This window comes from Hemiscyllium ocellatum, chromosome 4 (genome assembly GCF_020745735.1).
Source record: "Hemiscyllium ocellatum isolate sHemOce1 chromosome 4, sHemOce1.pat.X.cur, whole genome shotgun sequence".
NCBI classification, from domain to species: domain Eukaryota; kingdom Metazoa; phylum Chordata; class Chondrichthyes; order Orectolobiformes; family Hemiscylliidae; genus Hemiscyllium; species Hemiscyllium ocellatum.
Window position 1 is genome coordinate 47,885,570 of NC_083404.1, and position 21,578 is coordinate 47,907,147.

Genomic DNA, 21,578 nt, shown 5'->3' on the forward strand with positions numbered 1-21,578 from the left:
TTTGAGGTGATGTTCCTTCTACAGATTTGGGGTTCTTGTCTTTCTGAGGAGTAGAGATCACCTCAAAGGAGGTGTGGTCAAAGTAACTTGCCACAGTGTATCTCGTGGATGCTAAACATCCAGTAATGGAGGGACTGGAAAGTTGAGCCACAAGTCTTATGGTTAAGCAATTTACACTGTTCTGGTTTGAGCCTCTTGTACCTACATCCATCTAAACATGTGGTGGATACTCCATTGTACTTTTGACCTTTGCCTTATAGATAGTGAAGAGGCTTTGAAATATCTTGCCATCATGATATCAAAGCTGGTCTAGTTGAACTTTGGGTGCCCTGCCATATAATGTTGTTGGGAGATTTGATGATGGTTTTGCCATTGAAAGTCAGCAGATGCTAGGACCCTCTCTAATTGCAGATCTTCATTGCACTGCCACCAATATGGCTTTTGTACTGCTTCGCAATCTAAATCTGGATATTAGTGTGTCATGTTAGAGGCTGGCATGGGTTGTCAGAGGAGTTGCAAATGGATTTGAACAGTGCAGGATAATTGAAAAAAAAAGTTCCAATCCTGACCTAAAACACATGAAGGAGTGTGAGAAAATGAAGGTGGGTAAGCTAAGCAGTAGCAGCTTTGGATAATGGGAACACAGGATGACCTATTACACCAACATGTAGAAATCTCATATGTTCTTTCGATATGCTTTATAGGGATCTCATGTGAATTATGAAACAATTGCCCATTGTTCTGTACAATTTAAGTCAACTGTAGCATTGTGGTTCTAAATGTGAGTCAGGGTCTTCCAAAACTCTGTCATCTCTCTTTCTTCAGAGAAAAACAGTGACACAACCTAACTGAAAAATGTCAATAGATCTACCTGCGTTGATTCCATGACGTGGTCCATCTAGTACATGATTTCGTTTTTAAAAAATCTATTTTAAGTAACTGTTGGAAGTGCAAACCAGTGTCATCTTCACTGACATTTCTGTTATCACCATTAAATCAGAGCAAGAGATATGAGGTTGTTTATGCGGCGTTAACTTGATTCTGCCACGTTTAGTCATTTCCTCTTTCTCCTGCCAAAGAACACAGAAAGATAAACGGACAATCTGAGTGTGGGAAACGAGCTGTGGTGACAATCTGCAGGAAAAGTGGGGTTTTATTAAAAGAAATAATGAAGGAAAACAGTCGCTGGATGAGCAGCTTTGTAAGCTGATGTTAACCGATAACACAATGCTGCTTCAAATAGTCCTAAACTGTTAAAATGTAACTGGCACCTTGTGAGTCACAAAAGAGGTGGAAAATAGGTGCAGTGTTCTTTCCATCAGAAATGCAGCATTTAACATAAGGCAAATAAAGGTCATCTAAAATTTCTGCTACATTGGTGCTTAATGTTTTAACAACAATGTTTACAAAACTCCTTTTGAAAATGTTTGTAACTTCAGTTGATTTGAACATTCTAAACTCTGAGCTGTTACATTGTGGGAGTTGGTTTACATTGTGGGTGGGTGTAGACCAGCAGACACACCACTCCACAACTCTCACTACTGTCTGCAACATCTTCCACACTCTCAAACTCCCAACCCCCACCCCCGTCACCACTAACTTTGTACACCCTCTGTGCTTCTTACTCACTCTCTGGGATACCCCTCCATATGCACCCAAAATTAACAGCTGTGACACCCACTTTTATCACCCTTAATACTTACCTCTCTCTCTCTCTCATTCAAGGAGGGATGCAATCCCTTATAGGCAGAAAGACTCAAGACAAGTGGTGGCTGCCCAACTTTCAGTTCCTCACCCCTTGTGAGGAGAGCAGTTTGACTCTCACTGCCCTGAATGGCTGATTGACCAAGTCCAAGCCACTGGGCTGGTATTGGAGACCAGCTGTTGGCATGCTTTGAGTCAAAGCTATCCTCCTTGATTTGATTGAGCATAAGTGACAACTATGACAAGTTTCTTTCCTTTATATTTGCATTGTATGGCAAGGCAAGACAAAAGTAATATGAGCCTGGCAGATCTGGCTAAGAGTGCAAAGCGTGTAAAGGCAAGGCAAGAAAATATGAGGCACAAATGCTGTGAACATCCAAGTATGGTCAGGAATGAACAGAGTGCTCGAGATGCTTAGCGATGCAGTCCAATCTCTCTAGCTAGGTTTGTGTCCCTCAGCACAGTGCCCTTGCTCCCCATTACAATGATTACAGCTGGTACATATGGAGGTGCAGCATTGAAGTGCAAACACAATCTAAAAATGAATTGGAGATGTACTATGATGGTTCATGGATGCTGGCACTTGTCAGATACCAATGTCCATAGATGTAGGTTGCATGTGCCTACTGTATATGGAGTGTGCCCTGATATGTTGGTGTCTGGTGTCCGACTTGGTGGTCAATTAGAGCAAGCAGTATTTAGGGGCAGGTAGCCGCTCTGGTTTCCATGTTAGATTTTTATCTATGTCGAGCTTGTTTGGCATGTTTATTAAAACGTGTGGAAGAATATTAATGAGATGAGTTGTGGCATCAACCAAGGCATTTGACAAGCAATAATCATCTTAATTGGCAGCAAGTTATGGCCTAACATGAGTCTTGTCACACTGCTTATCGAAAGCATAAAGGTGGTGTGAGATGACCCCTATATCGAAGTGGACCTCACTGCACTTCTTGTCTGATTCTGCCACAAATCTCACCAGAACCCACATCAGCCAGGCCCCTAGAAGATTTAGTTCATTGATTCTAACATCTTGCTTCAAATTTGTGGAATTTGAATGTCAGTGACTAGAAGACAAACTCTGCACTCAGGCTGAAATGTATTGACCATGAGAAAGGTGCAACTTACATTTATAATCATGATACTGGGACTAAAAGGGTTAAGTTGTGTGGACAGGCTACATAGACTAGATTTGCATTCTTTAATGTCGAAAATTAAGAGAGGATTGAGATGTTTGAAATGATTAATGAAGTTTGCAACATAGATCATCAGAAACTATTTTACTTTTCCTGGGAATGGTCCAGAAGAAGGGGGCTCTACCTTAAAATTAGAGATAGATCAAACAGACAGATGCGAAAATCTTGCATCCTTTCCTACAAAAAGCTGTTGAGCCTGGGTAAATTGAACATTTCAGAACAGATGAGTGGACTTTTGTTCAACAAAGGTATTAAGGGCTACAGACAAGAAGAGTAAGTTGGTTTCTCATACAGTTTGCCATAATCTAATTGAATTGTGATTTTGCACAAGGGGTAATTGATCTCCTCCAGTATTGTCTTTCTTATTGGGATAATGCAAAAGCATAACTAACATGCATCTACCAAGAAGGGAGGAATATTCTTGGGATGCAGAGGTCACAATCCAGTCAGGCAGTGGCAAGGCCACTTTCCCTGGAATGAAGTTACAACCAGAGGCTGGCAGCTCTTGTCCTCTGCAGCACCACAAGGGAGGTTGTGGCTGCTGCAGGACAAACCCACTGGAGTCTCTGAATCGTGCACCAATCCAGGTCATAGGTGGATAATGTAGAGGTGGTAATATAATAGGATAGAGGGTGCAGAGAGGTTGATGTCAAGGCTCCCAGTGAGCGTCCCTCCCCCTCCACTTCCTGACTTCTTGTGCAATCAGGAACAATTTTTGATTGTAGTACCACTCGCACTGGAGTGATAAACTGGCCACACAGTTTCAACTGTCATCAAACTTGCAGCTGGATTAATCCCATTGGAGTGAGAGGAGGTCTTTAGGTGTTCATTAATTGGCCATTTAAGGGTCTCAGTTGGCCCTGGGTGGTTGAGAGTTCTGCTATGGTCCTTATTTCCCAAAATATAATTCCAGAGTCAGAAGTCGCAAGACACCTGTTTATAGTCCAACAGGTTTATTTAAAATCACACATTTTCAAAGTACTGCTCCTTCGTCAGGCGGAATGAATTCCACCTGGTGAAAGAACAACACTCTTAAAGCTTGTGATTTCAAATAAACCTATTGGACTATAACTTGGTGTCATATGACCTCTATCCTTGTCCACTCCAACACCAGCACCTCCATATCATAATTTCAGAGGTGGAAGGAAGGTGGCAAGGTTCACATCCATCAGTACCTAATTAAATGTCCTTCCCACATCAAGCTCACATAGAACAAAAACCTCGACAAATAATTTCCAAATGTATGATATTGTGTAAAGTCCTCTGACATACTTAATCATTTTAAGTACTGTAACCATACAATTCAAAATATTTTATACAATGAATTAATTTTTTGACATGAACCATTTCTTCCAAAATGGATGCTTTGTTAGGTTTTCAAGAAATATTTGCTTAACAACCAAAAGGAAACAGTATGGCTCCCATGTCAAAGCTGAACCCAGCTCACTAGTAAAATAATGGGTGTCAAGTACAACCGTACATGCTCTGATTAAAACAATAGAATGAATTCCATATGTCAATTATCTATGTTATTTGCATCTGATTTATTAACAAGCATTAAGAGAGTCCAGTCTCTTATGCATTTTAGATGTTCATATCTTTCCTTTTTAAGGAATAATGTTTTCCTGTTCAAAATTATTTAGTGCACTAATGGTTGTTGTGTATCTTTGCTTCACATTTTGATATAAGGGAATATAAAAATGAGAGTGGAAGTCAATTTTTAATCAGAATGTCATCGAAATGTACAGCCTGGAAACAGATACTTCGGTCCAACCTGTCCATGCCGACCAGATATCCCAACCCAATCTAGTCCCACCTGCCAACATCCAGCCCATATCCCTCCAAATCCTTCCTATTCATATATCCATCCAAATGCTTCTTAACTGTTGCAATTGTATCAGCCTCCACCACTTCCTCTGTCAGCTCATTCCACACACCTACCACCCTCTGCGTGAAAAAGTTGCCCCGTAGGTCTCTTTTATATCTTTCCCCTCTCACCCTAAACCCATGCCCTCTAGTTCTGGCCTCCCCGACTCCAGGGAAAAAACTTTGCCTATTTACCCTATCCATGCCCCTCATAATTTTGTAAACCTCCAGAAGGTCACCCCTCAGCCTTCGACGCTCCAGTGAATCTTTATTGCAAGTATTAATTCACATCAAATCAATGATTGTCACATTTGTAAAGATATTAGATGTTTATATTAATTTTTTTAAGAATTCCTGAAGAATTCCTGAATATCAATTCCTGAAGAAGGGCTCATGCCCGAAATGTCGTTTCTCCTGCTCCTTGGATGCTGCCTGACCTGCTGCGCTTTTCCAACAACACATTTTCAGCTCTGATCTCCAGCATCTACAGTCCTCACATTTTCCCCATCAATTTTTTGCAGGCAAGCAAATTGAATTAGTTCTGAGTGAAATCATGTATGCCAGTTGCCTGTTTAAGAGGTCCAAATACAATGCAAAAAGTGTCTCAACAAACTTATATGTGCAAACAACAGTGCATTTTTGTAAGTGAAATTGGTCATAATGGTGACAAGGGCAGTCACTATGTAAACATGTAAACTACTCTAAATTGGAGCAAGCAAATTAGATACAAAGTGAGGAATAGAAATGAACAGGTAGAGTGAAAGACAGAGATTGCAGAGGAAATGTATGAGAGAGATCCTCAAAGACATTGCAAAATAAAACAGAGCATGATGCAAGAAGAATTAGAGAAAGACAACCAAGGGTATTGAAATTACTGCACAGAGGTTGGTATGCTGTCAGCAAGTCACCCTTTATTTACTTGTAGAAAGTCCTTGACATGGATCCAGCTCTCAGAGTGAATAGGATGTTTGATATTCTTGTTCTTTTTTTCTTAGAGAGTCAGAACCTCTGACACTCCTGTTTTTTTTCCCCATTACCCCCACACTACCACCTAACTGTGGTAATGCTTTTTTTTCCCCCAGCACCCATGTTGTGTGTGCAGGTGTGAGACACAGTAAAAGACACAAGGTGCACGAATCTTTATTCAATTTCCACCACCTGGAAGAAAAGAAAACACCCAAGTGGCCAGTGACAAGCAGTGCCCTTCTCATCAAAGGGCAATGCTGCGTGAAGGGGAGGGCAGGAATCAAATCAAAACAGAATTGGATGGGGAAATAATACACTCCATTCCCTGCGGTGCCCACCTCTCCCTGAACAACTCAAGACATTCGTGTTCTTATCTGTCAGCCAGGACTCCCTGACTGGACTAGATAAATAGCCCCAATCAGAGAGTCAAGTTCTATAAGGTCCAACTGGCTGACCTCATTACAATCACTACAGATCTAAACCATTAAATGAATGGATTGAAATGGAATCAGAATGCAGTATCTATATAGATGGTTGACATTATCCCAAGTTCAGAACCTCATTGATGGGTCTCTGGAAGTGACCCAGAGTTATAGAGATAAGTAGGAAAGACTTTCAATTCATCGTTGTTATGCATGGAATGTTATATAGGCAAGAGGGGAGGCGATGGCTTGGTGGTATTAATACAAAACTGTTAATCCAGAGACCCAGATGATGGTCTGGGGCCCTGGGTTCAAAATCGGAAAATAAAAGTCTAATGATGACCATGAAACCATTGTCAATAGTCTGAAAAACCCATCTGGTTCACTGATCTTCTTTAGGGAAGGAAACTGCCATCCTTACCTGGTCTGGTCTATATGTGACTCCAGATCCACAGCAATGTGGCTGACTCTTAATTGCCCTCTAGGATGATAATAAATGCTGGCCTAACCAACAATGCTCTCATCCCATGAATGAAAGACGGTTTGGAGAATAACCTTAGGAATTGATGGGAAGAAAGAAGAAATGTAATCAATTGACAGGATGTTTGCGTATCTTTTTAATGTGACAATGCATTAAGTATTGTATCATCAGTAGTGCAAAGAAAACCCTGCTCTGCCTAATCAGTGGTATCTCTAATGCAATTTGTGCCCATTACCACCCAGACTGGGACATTAGCATGTTCATAACGAAAATGAGTCCGCATACTACTTTCCAAAGAAGCTACAGGCTGTTGATTTGGCCACTATCATTTTCTCTGTGTGGTGTTTGCTATTTTAATGTATAACATGTGGAATCTCCTATTTAATTTTATGTTCCTCTGTAGGTAGCTGCCGCTGTTCAGTAGTGGGGACTGTGCAGCTGTATTGCTGCATCTTTTGTTGTTTCTGCCAGCCCTTGTCTCCATGCACTGATTGACCATTCCTCTTAGTGACCTATCACTCTACCCTTGAAGGAGTCCGGCTCATTTGGGTGCCCAAGGCATTATCCTGAAACATAGTTACTTCTGCCAAGCTTCCCAATCCCATCCTGCAGCTACTGGTTGCCACTTGAGGATGAGCAACACCCCTGTGGATAGGCAGCAATTGGCAATTGCTTAGTAATAAGAAGCTCACTATCAAGATTGTCTCTCTCTTTCATGAACTAATTCCTAATCCAAGATGGAGGATGGGAAAAATTTCTGGCTGTAACAGGCTGTTCCTTTTTTGAGGTATTTTAGGTGGGGGAGGTGATTTCCTCGAATTCCAGGAGCAGCAATTACTGTTTGATATGCTGTTGCATTGTTTTGGAACTTTGGAGAAAAAAAAGTCAGAACAACAGCACTTTTAAAAGGGAGAGGAACAGACAAAAGATTCACATGGTCAGTCAGTGCAGGAGAGAGAGAGAGAGAAAGAAACCCACACTGCTCCCTGACACAGCAGTGAACCTACGTCGTTACTGCCTTTGCTGTTGAATTTATGTATCGCTGGCCATCGGGGTGTATCTAGGAAAACTTAAACAGTGAAATTCACATCTGATCTTGGAGGAACCTGTTTGGGAGAGGTCACAGCACAGAAACAAATAGCTAAATAGTCTTATGTGTGGCCTTACAGTAAGTCTGCAGTTGTGATTATATGTTTTCTTGATTATATGTTTTACTGATATATGTCTCTTGATTAAACTTAAAGATATAAGCCATAAGTATTAAGTTAGCCTGGAGCAATGTTTTATAGAGGAATAAGACGGTGCTAATTTCTGAGTCTGCAGATTGGAAGAAACAAAAATGGCCCTTCGTAGAGTGATATGCTATTCTTGTCAGATGTGGGAGTTTAAGGAGAGTTTGCATGTTACTGAGGATTATATCTGCAATAAATGCCTTTGGTTGCAAATTCTATCAGATTGAATGAATCGCTTGGAGCAACAGTTAGAGGCAATGAGGAATTTACAAGAGGAAGGGGATGTGATGGAAGACGGTTATAGAAAGTGAGAAAAGTCGCAGATACAGTCACATAGATGGGTTAACTCCAGGAGAGGTAAGAAAGTTAGGCAGGTAGTGCAGGAGTCTTCTGTGGCTATCTCCATTTCAAACAAATATGCAGTTTTGGAAAATGTAGGGGGTGATGGATTCTCAGGGGAACATAGAATGAACAGCCAAGTTTCTGGTATTGAGACTGGCTCTAATGCATTGAAAGGTACATCGGGTTCCAAGAGATTGATTGTGTTAGAGGACTCTCTCGTACGAGGAACAGACAGACTTATCTGTGGCCAGCAGCAAAACATCAGAATGGTGTGTTGCTTCCCTAGTGCCAGGGTAAAGAATGTCTCAGAGAGAGTGCAGAATGTTCTCAAGGAGGAGAGAGACCAGCAGGAGGTCATTGTACACATCGGAACCAATGACATAGGAAGGGAAAAGGATGAGATTCTGAAGGGAGAATTTAGCAAGTTAGGCAGGAATATAAAAAGGAGGTCCTCAAGAGTAGTAATGTCTGGATTACTCATGGTGCTATGAGCTAATGAGGGTAGGAATAGGAGGATAGAGCAGATGAATGTATGGCTGAGGAGCTGTATATGGGAGAAGGATTCACATTTTTGGATCATTGGAGTCTCTTCTGGGGTAGAAGTGACCTGTACAAGAAGGACAGATTGCACCTGAATTTGAAGGGGACTAATATACTGGCAGGGAGATTTGTGAGAGCTGCTTGGCAGGATTTAAACCATTAAGGTGGGGGGGGGGGGGGGGGTGTGGAATCCAGGGAGATAATAATGAGGAAAGAGATCAATTTGAGACTGATACAGTTGAGAAAAGAAGCAAGTCAAACACTTAGGGCAGACACACAACAAGGTAGGATTGATAAATTAAACTTCTTTTATTTCAAGGCAAGAGGCCCAACGGGGAAAGCAGATGAATTCAGTGCATGGTTAGGAACATGGGATTGGGATATCATAACAATTACAGAAACGTGGCTCAGGGATGGACAGGGCTGGCAGTTTAATGTGCCAAAATACAAATGCTACAGGAAGGACAGAAAGGAATGTAAGAGAGGAGAGGGAGTGGCATTTTTGATAAGGGATAGAATTACAGCTGTACTGAGGGAGGATGTTTCCGGAAATATATTCAGGGAAGTTATTTGGATGGAACTGAGAAATAAGAAAAGGATGATCATCTTATTAGGATTGTATTATAGACCCCGTAATGGTCAGAGGGAAATTGAGAAACAAATTTGTAAGGAGATCTCAGTTATCTGGAAGAATAATAGGATGGTTACGGTAGGGGATTTTAACTTTCCGAACATAGACTGGGGCTGCGATAGTGTTATGGGTTTGGATGGAGAGGAATCTGTTAAGTGTTACAAGAAAATTTTCTGATTTAGTATGTGGACGTACCTACTAGAGAAGGTGCAAAACTTGATTCCTGATGAAGTCGATTTTCCTGTTCCTTGGATGCTGCCTGACCTGCTGTGCTTTTCCAGCACCACTCCAATCTAGACTCTGATTTCCAGCATCTGCAGTCCTCACTTTTGCCAACATGCAAAACCTGACCTACTCTTGGGAATAAGGCAGGGCAGGTGGCTGAGCTGTCAGTGGGGGCGCACTTTGAGGCCAGCGGCCATAATTCTATTAGTTTTAAAATAATGATGGAAAAGGATAGACCAGATCTAAAAGTTGAAGTTCTAAATTGGAGAAAGGCCAATTTTGACGATATTAGGAAAGAACTTTCAAAAACTGATTGAGGACAGATGTTCCCAGATAAAGGGACAGCTGTAAACTGGGAAGCTTTCAGAAATGACATAATGAGAGTCCAGAGTCAGTATATTCCTGTTAGGGTGAAAGGAATCGTCATTTCCACCACCTCCAAACAGACCTCACCACCAAGGATATATTTCCCTCCCCACCCCTATCAACGTTCCAGAAAGACCACTCCCTCCGCAACTCCCTTGTCAAGTCCACACCCCCCACCAACCCAACCTCCACTCCCGGCACCTTCCCCTGCAACCACAAGAAATGCAAAACTTGCGCCCACACCTTCCCCCTCACTTCCCTCCAAGGCTCCAAAGGATCCTTCCATATCCTACACAAATTCACCTGCACCTCCACACGCATCATTTACAGCATCCGCTGCACCCGATGTGGCCTCCTCTACATTGGGGAGACAGGCCACCTACTTGCGGAAAGTTTCAGAGAACACCTCTGGGACACCTGCACCAACCAACCCAACTGCCCCGTGGCTGAACACTTTAACTCCCCCTCCCACTCCACCAAGGACATGCAGGTCCTTGGCCTCCTCCATTGTCAGACCATGGCAACACGACGCCTGGAAGAAGAGCGCCTCATCTTCCGCCTAAGAACCCTCCAATCACAAGGGATGAATTCAGATTTCTCCAGCTTCCTCATTTCCCACTCACCCCCCCCCCCCCACCTTATCACAGTCCCAACCCTTGGACTCAGCACCGCCTTCTTGACCTGCAATCTTCTTCCCAACCTCTCCACCCCCACCCCCTCTCCGGCCTATCATCCTCACCTTAACCTCCTTCCACCTATTGCATTCTCAATGCCCCTCCCCCAAGTCCCTCCTCCTTACCTTTTATTTTAGCTTGCTTGGCACACCTTCCTCATTCCTGAAGAAGTGCTTATGCCCGAAATGTCGATTCTCCTACTCCTTGGATGCTGCCTGACCTGCTGCGCTTTTCCAGCAACACATTTATCAGGGTGAAAGGAAAGGCTGCTGGTTGTAGGGAATGCTGGATGAATAAAGAAATTGAGGGTTTGATGAAGAAAAAGAAGGAAGCATATGTCAGATATAGACAGAGTATATGAATAGGAAGGGTTTAGAGAGTTATGGGCTGGATGCTGGCAGGTGGAACTAGATTGGATTGGGATATCTGGTCAGCATGGGCGAGTTGGACCGAAGGGTCTGTTTCCATGCTGTTTACCACTATGACTCTAATTGAGAATCTCCTGTTAATTAGAATCCTGGCACTCAATAGCTACATTGAGAATGAGGGGGGCCCGGTGTAAGCATAATTAGGAATGCGTGACAGTTACTCAAGAGATGATCCAGTTGCTGCTTTATGGTTACTGTTGTATGAGACATTTCGCCTGAAAGAGTTACTTTGGAAAATTTGGAGTAATTCTGTCCACTGATATATAACTGACTTTAGGGAGGAACCAATCAGTTTTGTAGTTAGTTAGTCAGTCCTAAAATCTACAGCCATGTAGCAGAGACCTAATTACTATTTCTTTAAGGATAACAGTGTTTCTTACCTATTGTTAGTATAAGTAACCAGTAAATATAAACTGTTGTCTTAATATTAAGCAATCAAGTATTTCTTGTTACTCTGCTCCATGCCTTTTTTGCTCAAGAATTATCAATGGTTGATCCTTCAGCATTTAACACTAGTATACCCTATAGATCAATATTGGAAGAAGGGTTGGTGGCAGGAAATATACCCAAAAGAGATCCTGGCAGAACCAGGTGCCAGTTTCTGGCATCTTTTACAATAGTTACTACATTCTAAAGGGCAAAATCCAGAAAACTGTTATCCTGTGTAATGCTGTTGAGTGAGACCAATTGTTCTTGAGGCATAGAGATCCTCTGCTTCGGAGACTTAATTTTTCAACATTTGTGCAAATGTGCTTCCTGTGGATAAACCATGCTGGCCAACATAGTGCATTTAATCACAAGAGTTTCCTGTGCTGTCATCCCTAAGTGGCTATCTTCTGATTTTGAAATGTAGATCATGTTGTCCTGAGCTCTCCCTAGCACCCACTTGTCTTGGAAAAATCAAACGCTATCATATAATTTTCCCAAAAGATTAAAGAAGGTTAGTCATTGAGTCATTTTTGTGGGAGATTGCTGAATTGAACTCTTACATCATAAAAGCTTTCTCTTTCTAAATTCAGAATGTCATGTTCCACATCATCTTTCATAGGAATATAGAAATAGGGCTAAGCCATTCAGACTGTCAGAGCTGCTCTGCTATTTAATACTACTGCAGCGATTGAACACTTCGACACCTTTTACCCATGAAATCCCAATAACGCTTTACGTCATTGGTAATGAGAAATTTATCAATCTCCACTTTAAATATACTCAAATACTAATTTGATTTGATTTATTATTTTCACATATACTGAGGTACAGTGAAAAGTATTGTTTTGCTTGCTCACCAGTCAAATTGTACCTTACGTAAGTACATCAGAACGCAGAATATGATGTTACAACTACAGAGAAGGTGTAGAGAAATATCACCTGTAATATATGAGAAATCCATTCATAAATTTGATAACAGCAAAGAAGAAGCTGTTCTTAAACCTGTTGGTCTGTGTTTTCAAATTTTTGTATCTTCTGCCCAATGGAAGAGGGTAGAAGAGAGTATAACCGGGAGGGAGGGGTCTTTGATTATATTGTCTGCTTTCCCAAGGTAGCTGGAAATGTAGACAGAGTAAATGGGAAGAAGGCTTGTTTTCATGATGGACAGGGGTATGTAGACAATTGTCTAATTTCTTGGAGTCTTGGGCAAAGGAATTGCCATACCAAGCTGTGATACATCTGGATAGTGTATCTATAAAAATTGTTCAGACATTGTGGACATGCTGAATTTCCTTACCCTTCTGAAGAAGCGGAGGCATTGGTGAGCCTCCTTTGAAGTAGAGAATTCCAAAGATTTTCAACCTGATGGCAAGAAGGATTTCTTCTCATCTCAGTCCTATTGGCATTCCCCTTATTTTTAGCCTTGTCTTAGACTCCCAAACCAGGGAAAACATCTACATCTACCCTGTATATCCTTTTATGTATTTTGAATGGGTTAATAAGATCACCTTCATTCTTTGATACTCTGGGGAATACAGGCTCAGTTTGCCCAATCTCTCTTAGTAGGATAGTTGCAGCATCCCAGGAACAAATCTGATGAACCTGCGTTGTACTCCCTTTATGGCAATAATATCTTTCCTGAGTTAAGAAAGCCAAAACTGCACACAGTACTTCAGATGTAGTCTAACCAAGATCCTACACAAATGAAGCAAGACTTCAATTCTCCTGAACACAATCCTGTTTCAATAAGGGCTAACATTCCATTAGCTCTCCTAAGAGCTTGCAGCACTTGCATGTGAGCCTTCAGTGACTTATTGGCAAAGACACCTAAAATACAGAAACACAGAAAATAGAAGCAGGACTAGGTCATTCAGCCCTTCAAGCCTGCTCCATCATTCAACATGACCATGACTTTTCATCCAACTGTTCCAACTTTTTCCTCATACCCTTGGATCCTTTAGCCCTAAGAACTACATTGAACTCCTTCTTGAAAACATTCAGTGTTTTGACCTTTGCTTTTTGTGGCAAAGAATTCCACAACCTTACCTTTGTCTGAATAAAGAAGTTTCACCTCTTCCCAGTCCTAAATGGCCTCACACATTATCTTTAAATTCTAGCCACTGACTGTGGACTCCTGAGTCATTGGGAACATCCTTTCTGTGTTTACCAGCCTAGTTAGAATTTCATGAATATCTACAAGGTGCTTCCCATTGTTCCAAATTCCACTGAATATCATCCTAATTGATCTTGACTCTCTTTATAGGTCAGTCCTACCATCCTAGGAATGCATTTGGTAAACCTTTGTTGCACTCTCTCCACAGCCAGAGCACCCTTCTCAGAATGGACACCAAAACTGCACACAATACTCCAAGTGTAGTCTCAACAAAGTTGTTTACAATTGCAGCAAGACATCCCCAATCCAGTACTTGAATTATTCCACCATAAATGCATACCATTTTCTTTCTACACCGTCTGCTGTACCTCTATCCCTTTGTACATCTGCTTTTCAACCCCTTATCATTTAATCCCTTTATGTTCCACCTGCCATATCCTTACCTAAGTCTATCCAAATTCTCCTGAAATCATTTTACATCTTCTTTACAACAAATATTCTCCCTTTACTTTGCAACTGCAAAATTTGAAATATTTCCTGATGAAGGGCTTTTGCCCGAAAAATCATTTTCTGTGCTCCTCGGATGGTGCCTAGCCTGCTGTGCTTTTACAGCACCACTCTAATCTTGACTTTAGAAATATTGTGTTTGGTTCCCAACTCCGAAAGATTTATCTATTTTGTGAATAACTGAGGCTCAAGTGTTAATCCTTGTGATTCCATGTTAGTCACAATTGAGACAAAACATATCTTTCCTTAGAAAGTAAAACGACAAAATAACAAAACAAGCCAAAATTAGACTCACTTCTTGTGTTTTTATGCTTTTATTTACATATGTTCTTCAGAATAACATCCCTTCATAATCTTGTTTAAGAACCATTTAAAGCAGCCCACAACATATAAACTTGGAGGCTATAGACAGAACAATTGGCACAATTGAGGGTGTGGTGATTATATCCCTGGACTCGCCCACTCTCACATTCTACCTTGGCAGTTTGAGAATTTGAATTCCGTTTAAATCATTGGATTTTTAAATCATTTTACTGTGTCCGTTGGAGAAAGAAACCTGCCATCCTGACCTGGTTTAGACCTACATATCACTCTCATGCCACACCACAAGATTGATTTTGAAGTGATCTACCAAACCATTCAATCCCATTGACCCACTACCAGTAATTTAGAAAGATACATTAACAAGTAATCGATACTGAAATGTCAACCATGCCCACATGTCAACATTAAATGTTTTAAAAAAGAATACCTTTAATTGTAAAATTATATAGTTGTGCCGTACTAGATTGTTACTATCTGCAATTGGAGTGCGTGAAATAAAGAAAGTTTGCATTCTTGATTTAAGCAAAGTTTATTTCAATACATTGTAAAGACAACTGGTATAATATACCTCCTGACATAAGCAAGTCATTATATATCCTGATGTGTTATTGTATTAGTTATTTAAGCATGTGCTGTGTCCCTCCTCCAATTAATAACAAGTTTCTACCTAATGCAAGGGAAAGGGCAGTTAATGTGGCAATGTATGCATGAAATTTCAAGCTCTGGTGTTGGTGTTAACTTGCTTTTATGAATATTATACAATAGTTGCCTGATGCTTAATGCTATAGTTCTCATGATACAGGACTAACAAACCAGAGGCTCAAGGTATTTGGAGCATGAGTTCAAATCCCATTAAAGTAACTGGTGGCACTTCAACTCAATTCATAAATTTGGAATTGGAAATAAATTTCAGTAGTTATGTCATCAGTTGTTGCAAAAGCCTGTCTGGTGCACATCATGTCCCGTTTAGGAAAGGAACATTGCCATCCTACCCATGACACCAATGTAGCTGACTCTTAACTGTTCTCTGAAATGGCCTAGTAAGCTGCTGAGGTCACAGTCAATTGGGAATGAAAACAAATATTGCTTTGCCAGCAATACCCACACATTCCATGGAAGACTGATAGAAAATAATGTTTAACTAGTTATATATCAAGATAAGCAACATACCTTGGTTAGTTCGTTTAATGCACAGTTGGATGTGCAGTGTGCATGTGAATCTATTCCATATAAAGGATGTTTTGGGAATTGTTTGGAAGCAGGAATTGTTGTGAGGATGGTATCAAGTGACATTTGTAGCAGTGACTGAGTGAAGTATGAAAAAAACAGTAAAGCTTCTTTTGGTCTCTTTGTGATAACTTCTGCCTTGTTTCTCCACAGTAAATGAAATCATACGAAATGACCTCTCAAGTGCCTCTGTACATGGACATTCGTAGTTAGTATCAAGACCATGGAACGATCCATAATGATCCACTGTCATTATGAAAATGGTGATCATGAGAAGATCTCAGGCTATGTTGCCTCCAAGGAAAATTGTTCGAAGTAAACAACAAACTGTTATTTCTCTTTCTAGAAATAATTCACTTCAGGTAACAGAACAAAAGTGACTTGTTTTGTAATAACTGAAAAGTATCAGCCAGTGATTAGGCGAACTCCCAGCGAACAGTTATTTGGATGAGTTCTCAGTTTCAGCAAGAACAGTCTTCCCAAATCATTCCAATAAAATTTACATGAAACATTTAAAGAATTCCAAAGAATTGATAAATATGATTGTGCAAGTATATGTTGAGTTAAAAAAATTAGATGTTCTAAAGTATGCAAATATAAGTGCCTTATGTTTACTTTTTGTTACAAAAGAAGATTCTTTGTATTGTACTTCTATTAAGAGAATCACAGTTTTAGAAATGAATATTAGCACATGCTGTTTGTAGGAATATTTTGTTAGCAAGAAATTTGCAAGAGAACAGGAAATTAATGTGAATTATTAGGCATATCACAATATTTCGTTCACTAAGGAGTTCATGCTTAGCTCTTCAGTGGAAGGAGAGAATCCAACAATATGTGTAACTGTACTGTACGTTGCATTTCATTTCAAAGCAACTCTTTAATCCATTCAATGTCTCCAATTAGGTTATCGATCTATCCAAACAGAATTCCTTATTTCAGCTGCTCAAGTCATAGCTGAGCCTAGGTTGCAATGTCATCCTTCTATACCATTTAAATGGGATGAAACCTCTCAAACACACAGAAATTCCAAGAGTTTCTGGAGAAGGCCTTATAGAAATATGATCAGCACCTCCAGAAATATGGATCTGCAGATCATAGCCAGGTGTCATGATATAGATTGGATTAAAGACTTTTTAAAAAAAAAATACAACAAAGTGGCTAGATAGTTTTATGTGCTGAATTGTTTGCTTGCTGCTCTCTCATGTACATTTTCAAAAATATGTTGAAACCTGTCATCTTTCACTGGTTGTATTTTGTGTTTTATGTACAATAAACTCAAGAGGATGGGTTTATAATTGTCACTTTTGCAATGCAAATTAGGAAAATTTTCACAACAAAAGTAACTTCAGAATCTATGCGCACAAATGTTGAAAGGAAGTAATTGTAAAGTTTTAGAACAATAGTGGAGATAGTCCTTTTTTTCCCTTGTCCAATAATCAACGTAACTATTAGCAGAACACTCAATGCATAGTTAAGATCTCAGTCCATGCAACTGCATATTAGCTACCAGTATTTTTACAAGCTAGAATAGTACATGCTTCCCCTCTTACAAGAGTAGAAACGCATTTCCTTACCTTTTGCAATTGTGCCAGCACTTTAGAAAGCACAGTACAATACAGTACGAAGAAATCTGCCTCAGCAGTTATTTGAATTTTATTTTTTAAAAACTTTCATGTCAGACTTCAACTTCTTGGCTCACTAGTCTGTAAAAAGAATTTTACAAACCTTATCTTAAATGCAAACAACTGCTACTGGATTATTGCATTTAATGGTATTTAGATCTTTAAATATTGTGCTCTAGATAGTAGTTGACCATAGATTTGGTTGTTAAACTAGAATATCAGAACATATAGCTTAACTAGTACTAAATAATTGCTCTTTTAGGTTATTGTTTCATTATAGATTAATTCTGATTTCATACATTAATATGTTAGTTGTTTCCAGTTTGAGTGCCTTAACCAGTAGTGCCCTCTCTAGGTTTTGCCAGAAATGACATGGTTGCATTTCTAAATTAATGTATCCACTGGATCATGTTCACAGTATCTAATGATGAACTGAAGGAGACAAATTTATGGTATACAGTCACTCGCATAATCTAATCAAAAAATGAAAACAGATTAATTGCTGTGTTCATGGTATTGCCTTATCCATTGCCACGTAGCCACCTGAGTAGCTGACTGTGAAGCATTTATAACCTGGGGCAAAGTAAACTTATAAATAGGGCAAACTCCAGAAGACCTCACTTTCCTGAGGAAGACTCTGCTTCCTAGCTTTGGGGAGTTAAAAAACAATGCAACCACATCTGCTTATAAATAATGAGAGGCTATACCTTCAGTTGTCAGGTATTTTAATGCCTCATATTCTTCCCTAATACTGCTGGCCCAATGTAGCCTGTTTCCCGCTACCTAGATATCCATTAGTGCCACATATATTGGACTCTGTTTAGGATCAGATTTGTCTCTTATTCACATAGTGGCTTTGGCAAATAGATGTTAATATAGGTTAGCTTTGAGAAGTGCCACTTGTAACTTAAATGAAAAATGGAGAAAGAAACACCTATCATGCTTGAGGATAATCTTTTGGCATGTTCTCCATTATATTTAAGCTGTTAATGTAGGGTTACTAATTTTGTTTTATAAGATTACTATTACCCCTAAGCATGTCATATAGAATTAAAATGAGAAATTCTGAAATGGTTGGTTCTAGAATTTGTACAGCTGGATGATCTTATTCTACTATTGCTTTGGAAGCACTGCCAGCTCATCACAACAATGCAAAATAATTGCAACGTTGCTTTTGTCTGCTGGTGTAAACTTGTTAAAGAAAGGCTTTAACAAGGCAGCTTGTTATTGGCAATACAACTGCATTGCTTTATAGGTGAATACTTGCAGTTTTCTACACTGCACTAGCCAAACAGGCCCTTGATGAGCTAAGCCCTTTTATGATCTCCCAAAATGGCCAGCTGCCATTCTTCTTACTTTTATTTGTTTACTTTTCTTTTTGAATTTGTATTTTTGCTGCATTTTATAGGGAAAAGATGTCTCTGCTTTCCAGAGCTGTTCCCAGAAAGGAACCAGAGGAGGGGCTGGAGTGGGATTCTACTTTAGAATGTACATTAACATTGTGTCACTGGTTAAAATCTCTTAGGCAAAACACACTCCATTTTCTCACTTCATTTCAGGAATGGCTGTTAAGTTAAATAGACAAAGTTCCTGTTTTGTGTGTTGTGTCTTTGATGTTTTCCAAAGCTTGGATTTTCCTGTATATTTGTATCAGTGTTTTTTTTTGCATTCTTGCTGTTAGTGTAACCTGTTTATTGGAAGTTATGCAAATATTTTCTACCTGTAATATAAAATAAAAGCACAGTTTGAAATATATCATTGGTCTTCCCTTTCTGTCTCCCACATTTATGTTGATGGTGACATTGATTTTCTGTGTTTGCAATTATCCATGTCATTTTATTTACATATCTTTACTTAAAACTCAGTTTTTACAAGTAAGAACTATAATAAGTTGAATTTGCATAGCTTCTTTAATGTGAAAATTTCAAGGAGCATTATCGAATAATTTGTCAGTAAGTCTCATCAGGCAATTCCCTTTCAAAAAGTTAAATGCTTCATGAGAAATTAAGATTTTTAAAGGTGCTTTGAAGGTGGATACACCAATTGAGATTCCAGGGTTGGAATTCCAGAAACTAGTTCATATTCAGGACAGGGTGCAGCTGCCAATTTTGGAGCAATTAAAATCACGTGACGGTGTTGGAGGAATACAGAGTTTTCAGATGGTGACATGAAGGCTGATGGGGGTCACAGAGATAGAGAGGGAATGAAGTCATGGAGTAAATTGAGAACAAGAATGAGAATATTAAAATTGAGGAATTGCAGGTTAAAGAGCCTGTCTAAATCAGTCTGTATAGGGGTGATGGATGAATGGAACTTAGTTTGAGTCAAGATACAGACAGTAGAAGTTTGGATAAGCTTAAATTTATGTAGGCTAGAAATGAGGAAGATATCCAGGCAAGGCTTGGAATAATCAAGTCTGGACATAGCAAATTCACGGATTAGACAGCAAATGAACTGAGATGGGTTAGAGTCAAATTTTCCATTGGGTTGAAAATAAATGATCTTGCTAATGTAACAAAAATGTGGTCAGATGCTCATTACAAATTAAATATACAACTAAGATTGTGAACAATCTAGTTCAGCCTCAAACAATGCCAGCCAAGGGATGGATTCATTCATGTGTGGGAGTGGGAGATTGTGGGAGTGACCAAAGACACTAACTTCAATCTTCCTAACATTTCATTTCATGATATTTCTGCTTATCCAGTACTAGGTGACAGGTGTGGAGTCTGCCCATTTTGAGAGGCATTGTGAGAAGTGGTAAAATGAATAGATTGAATGTAACACATTTTTGGGTTATATTGTTGAGAGACATCATTTAGGTGAGAAATAATGTCAAGTCAAAGAACAATACTGTGCTGCTATCTAATATTTTTCTAGGAGATAAAATCTAGGCTAACATAGCAGTGTTGCGTAATTCTGTCTATAATCATAACTTCAGTAAAGTCTCTTTAGAATATTCAAATATTTCTTAAAGGAATTGGTAAAATATTAATAGGGCATACAATATGAAAAAAATCTGACAATTCAAAGAAAAGCAGATATGTACTAGATACTAAAGGAATAAAACACAATCCACAACTTATGTAAACCACAGTGTTTTGATTGCAGTTTGAGGGGTGATAATGGTATAAATGGTATCAGAATATTGGGGGAGAAAGTGAGGACTGCAGATGCTGGAGATCAGAGCTGAAAATGTGTTGCTGGAAAAGCACAGCAGGTCAGACAGCATCCAAGGAGCAGGAGAATCGACGTTTCGGGCATGAGCCCTTCTTCAGGAAGAAGGGCTCATGCCCAAAACTTCGATTCTCCTGCTCCTTGGATGCTGCCTGACCTGCGCTTTTCCAGCAACACATTTTCAGATCAGAATATTGGGGCATAGGTTCAAATCCCACCATGTCAGATTACAAGATTAGACTTGGCTTAGAGCAGGTGGACATTGGGAATTTTTTCTTGTTAGTTGGGGAGACTAAGATCCGTGGGCACGTCCTTAGTATTAAAGGGGATCAATTTAGAATGGAAATGAGCCAGAGAGTGGTGGGCCTGTGGAATTCATTGTCATGGAGCGCAGTGGAGGCCTGGAAGTCAAATGTCTTTAACGCAGAGATTGATACATTTTTGATCTCGTAAGGAATTAAGTGCTACAGGGAGAATGCGGTTAAGTGGAGTTGAAATGCCCATCAGCCATGATTGAATGGAGGAGTGGACTTGATGGGCTGAATGGCCTTACTTCCACTCCTATGTCTTATGGTCTTATGGCGAAATTTGAATTGAATTATCAAACATATGGAATAAGAAACTAGCTTGCTGGCAACTGCGTAACCTCTGTTGATTTTTGTTAAAGAAAAGGATTCACTTATACCTTTTAGGGAGAAAAAAGCTGCCATTTTTGTATGGTTTGATTTACATGTGACTCAAGAGCCACAGCCATATGAATGATTTTTAACTGCGGTCTGGCCAATTAGGAATTGGTAATAAATGTGGTCGTGGTCAGCAATGCCCACATCCAATAATTGGTATCTTTGTTTTACTGTAGACTAATGTCATAGTTTAAGTTCATGCAAAAGTCCAGGTTCTATTAACATCTGGAATTCCATTTTACTTATTTAAGTTGCTTTTAGCCAAATATGAATAACTTATCCATTCATATGCTAATTCTTTGCAACACTGCAATTAAAATTATCTATAGATACCACCAAAAATGTAAATGAGAAAAACTTCAAGCAAAATTTCTGCAATACTTTGGTCATTATGTGTTATTTCCTCTTTTGTCAATTGATTCCTAA

At 39.6% G+C, this 21,578-nt stretch overlaps 1 protein-coding gene across 4 annotated transcripts in view; it reads left to right on the top strand.

Annotated features, from left to right (window-relative positions):
* nfatc1 (nuclear factor of activated T cells 1) overlaps positions 1–16,268 on the top strand; it is a 281,481-nt gene extending 265,213 nt beyond the window's left edge. For all 4 annotated transcript variants that reach the window (XM_060824249.1, XM_060824248.1, XM_060824246.1 and 1 more), the window contains one exon: positions 15,824–16,268. In XM_060824249.1, coding sequence (XP_060680232.1) covers positions 15,824–15,879 — 56 coding nt within the window. In that variant the 3' untranslated portion in view covers positions 15,880–16,268. The remainder of the gene's footprint in view (positions 1–15,823) is intronic.
* Positions 16,269–21,578: the final 5,310 nt, after the last annotated feature.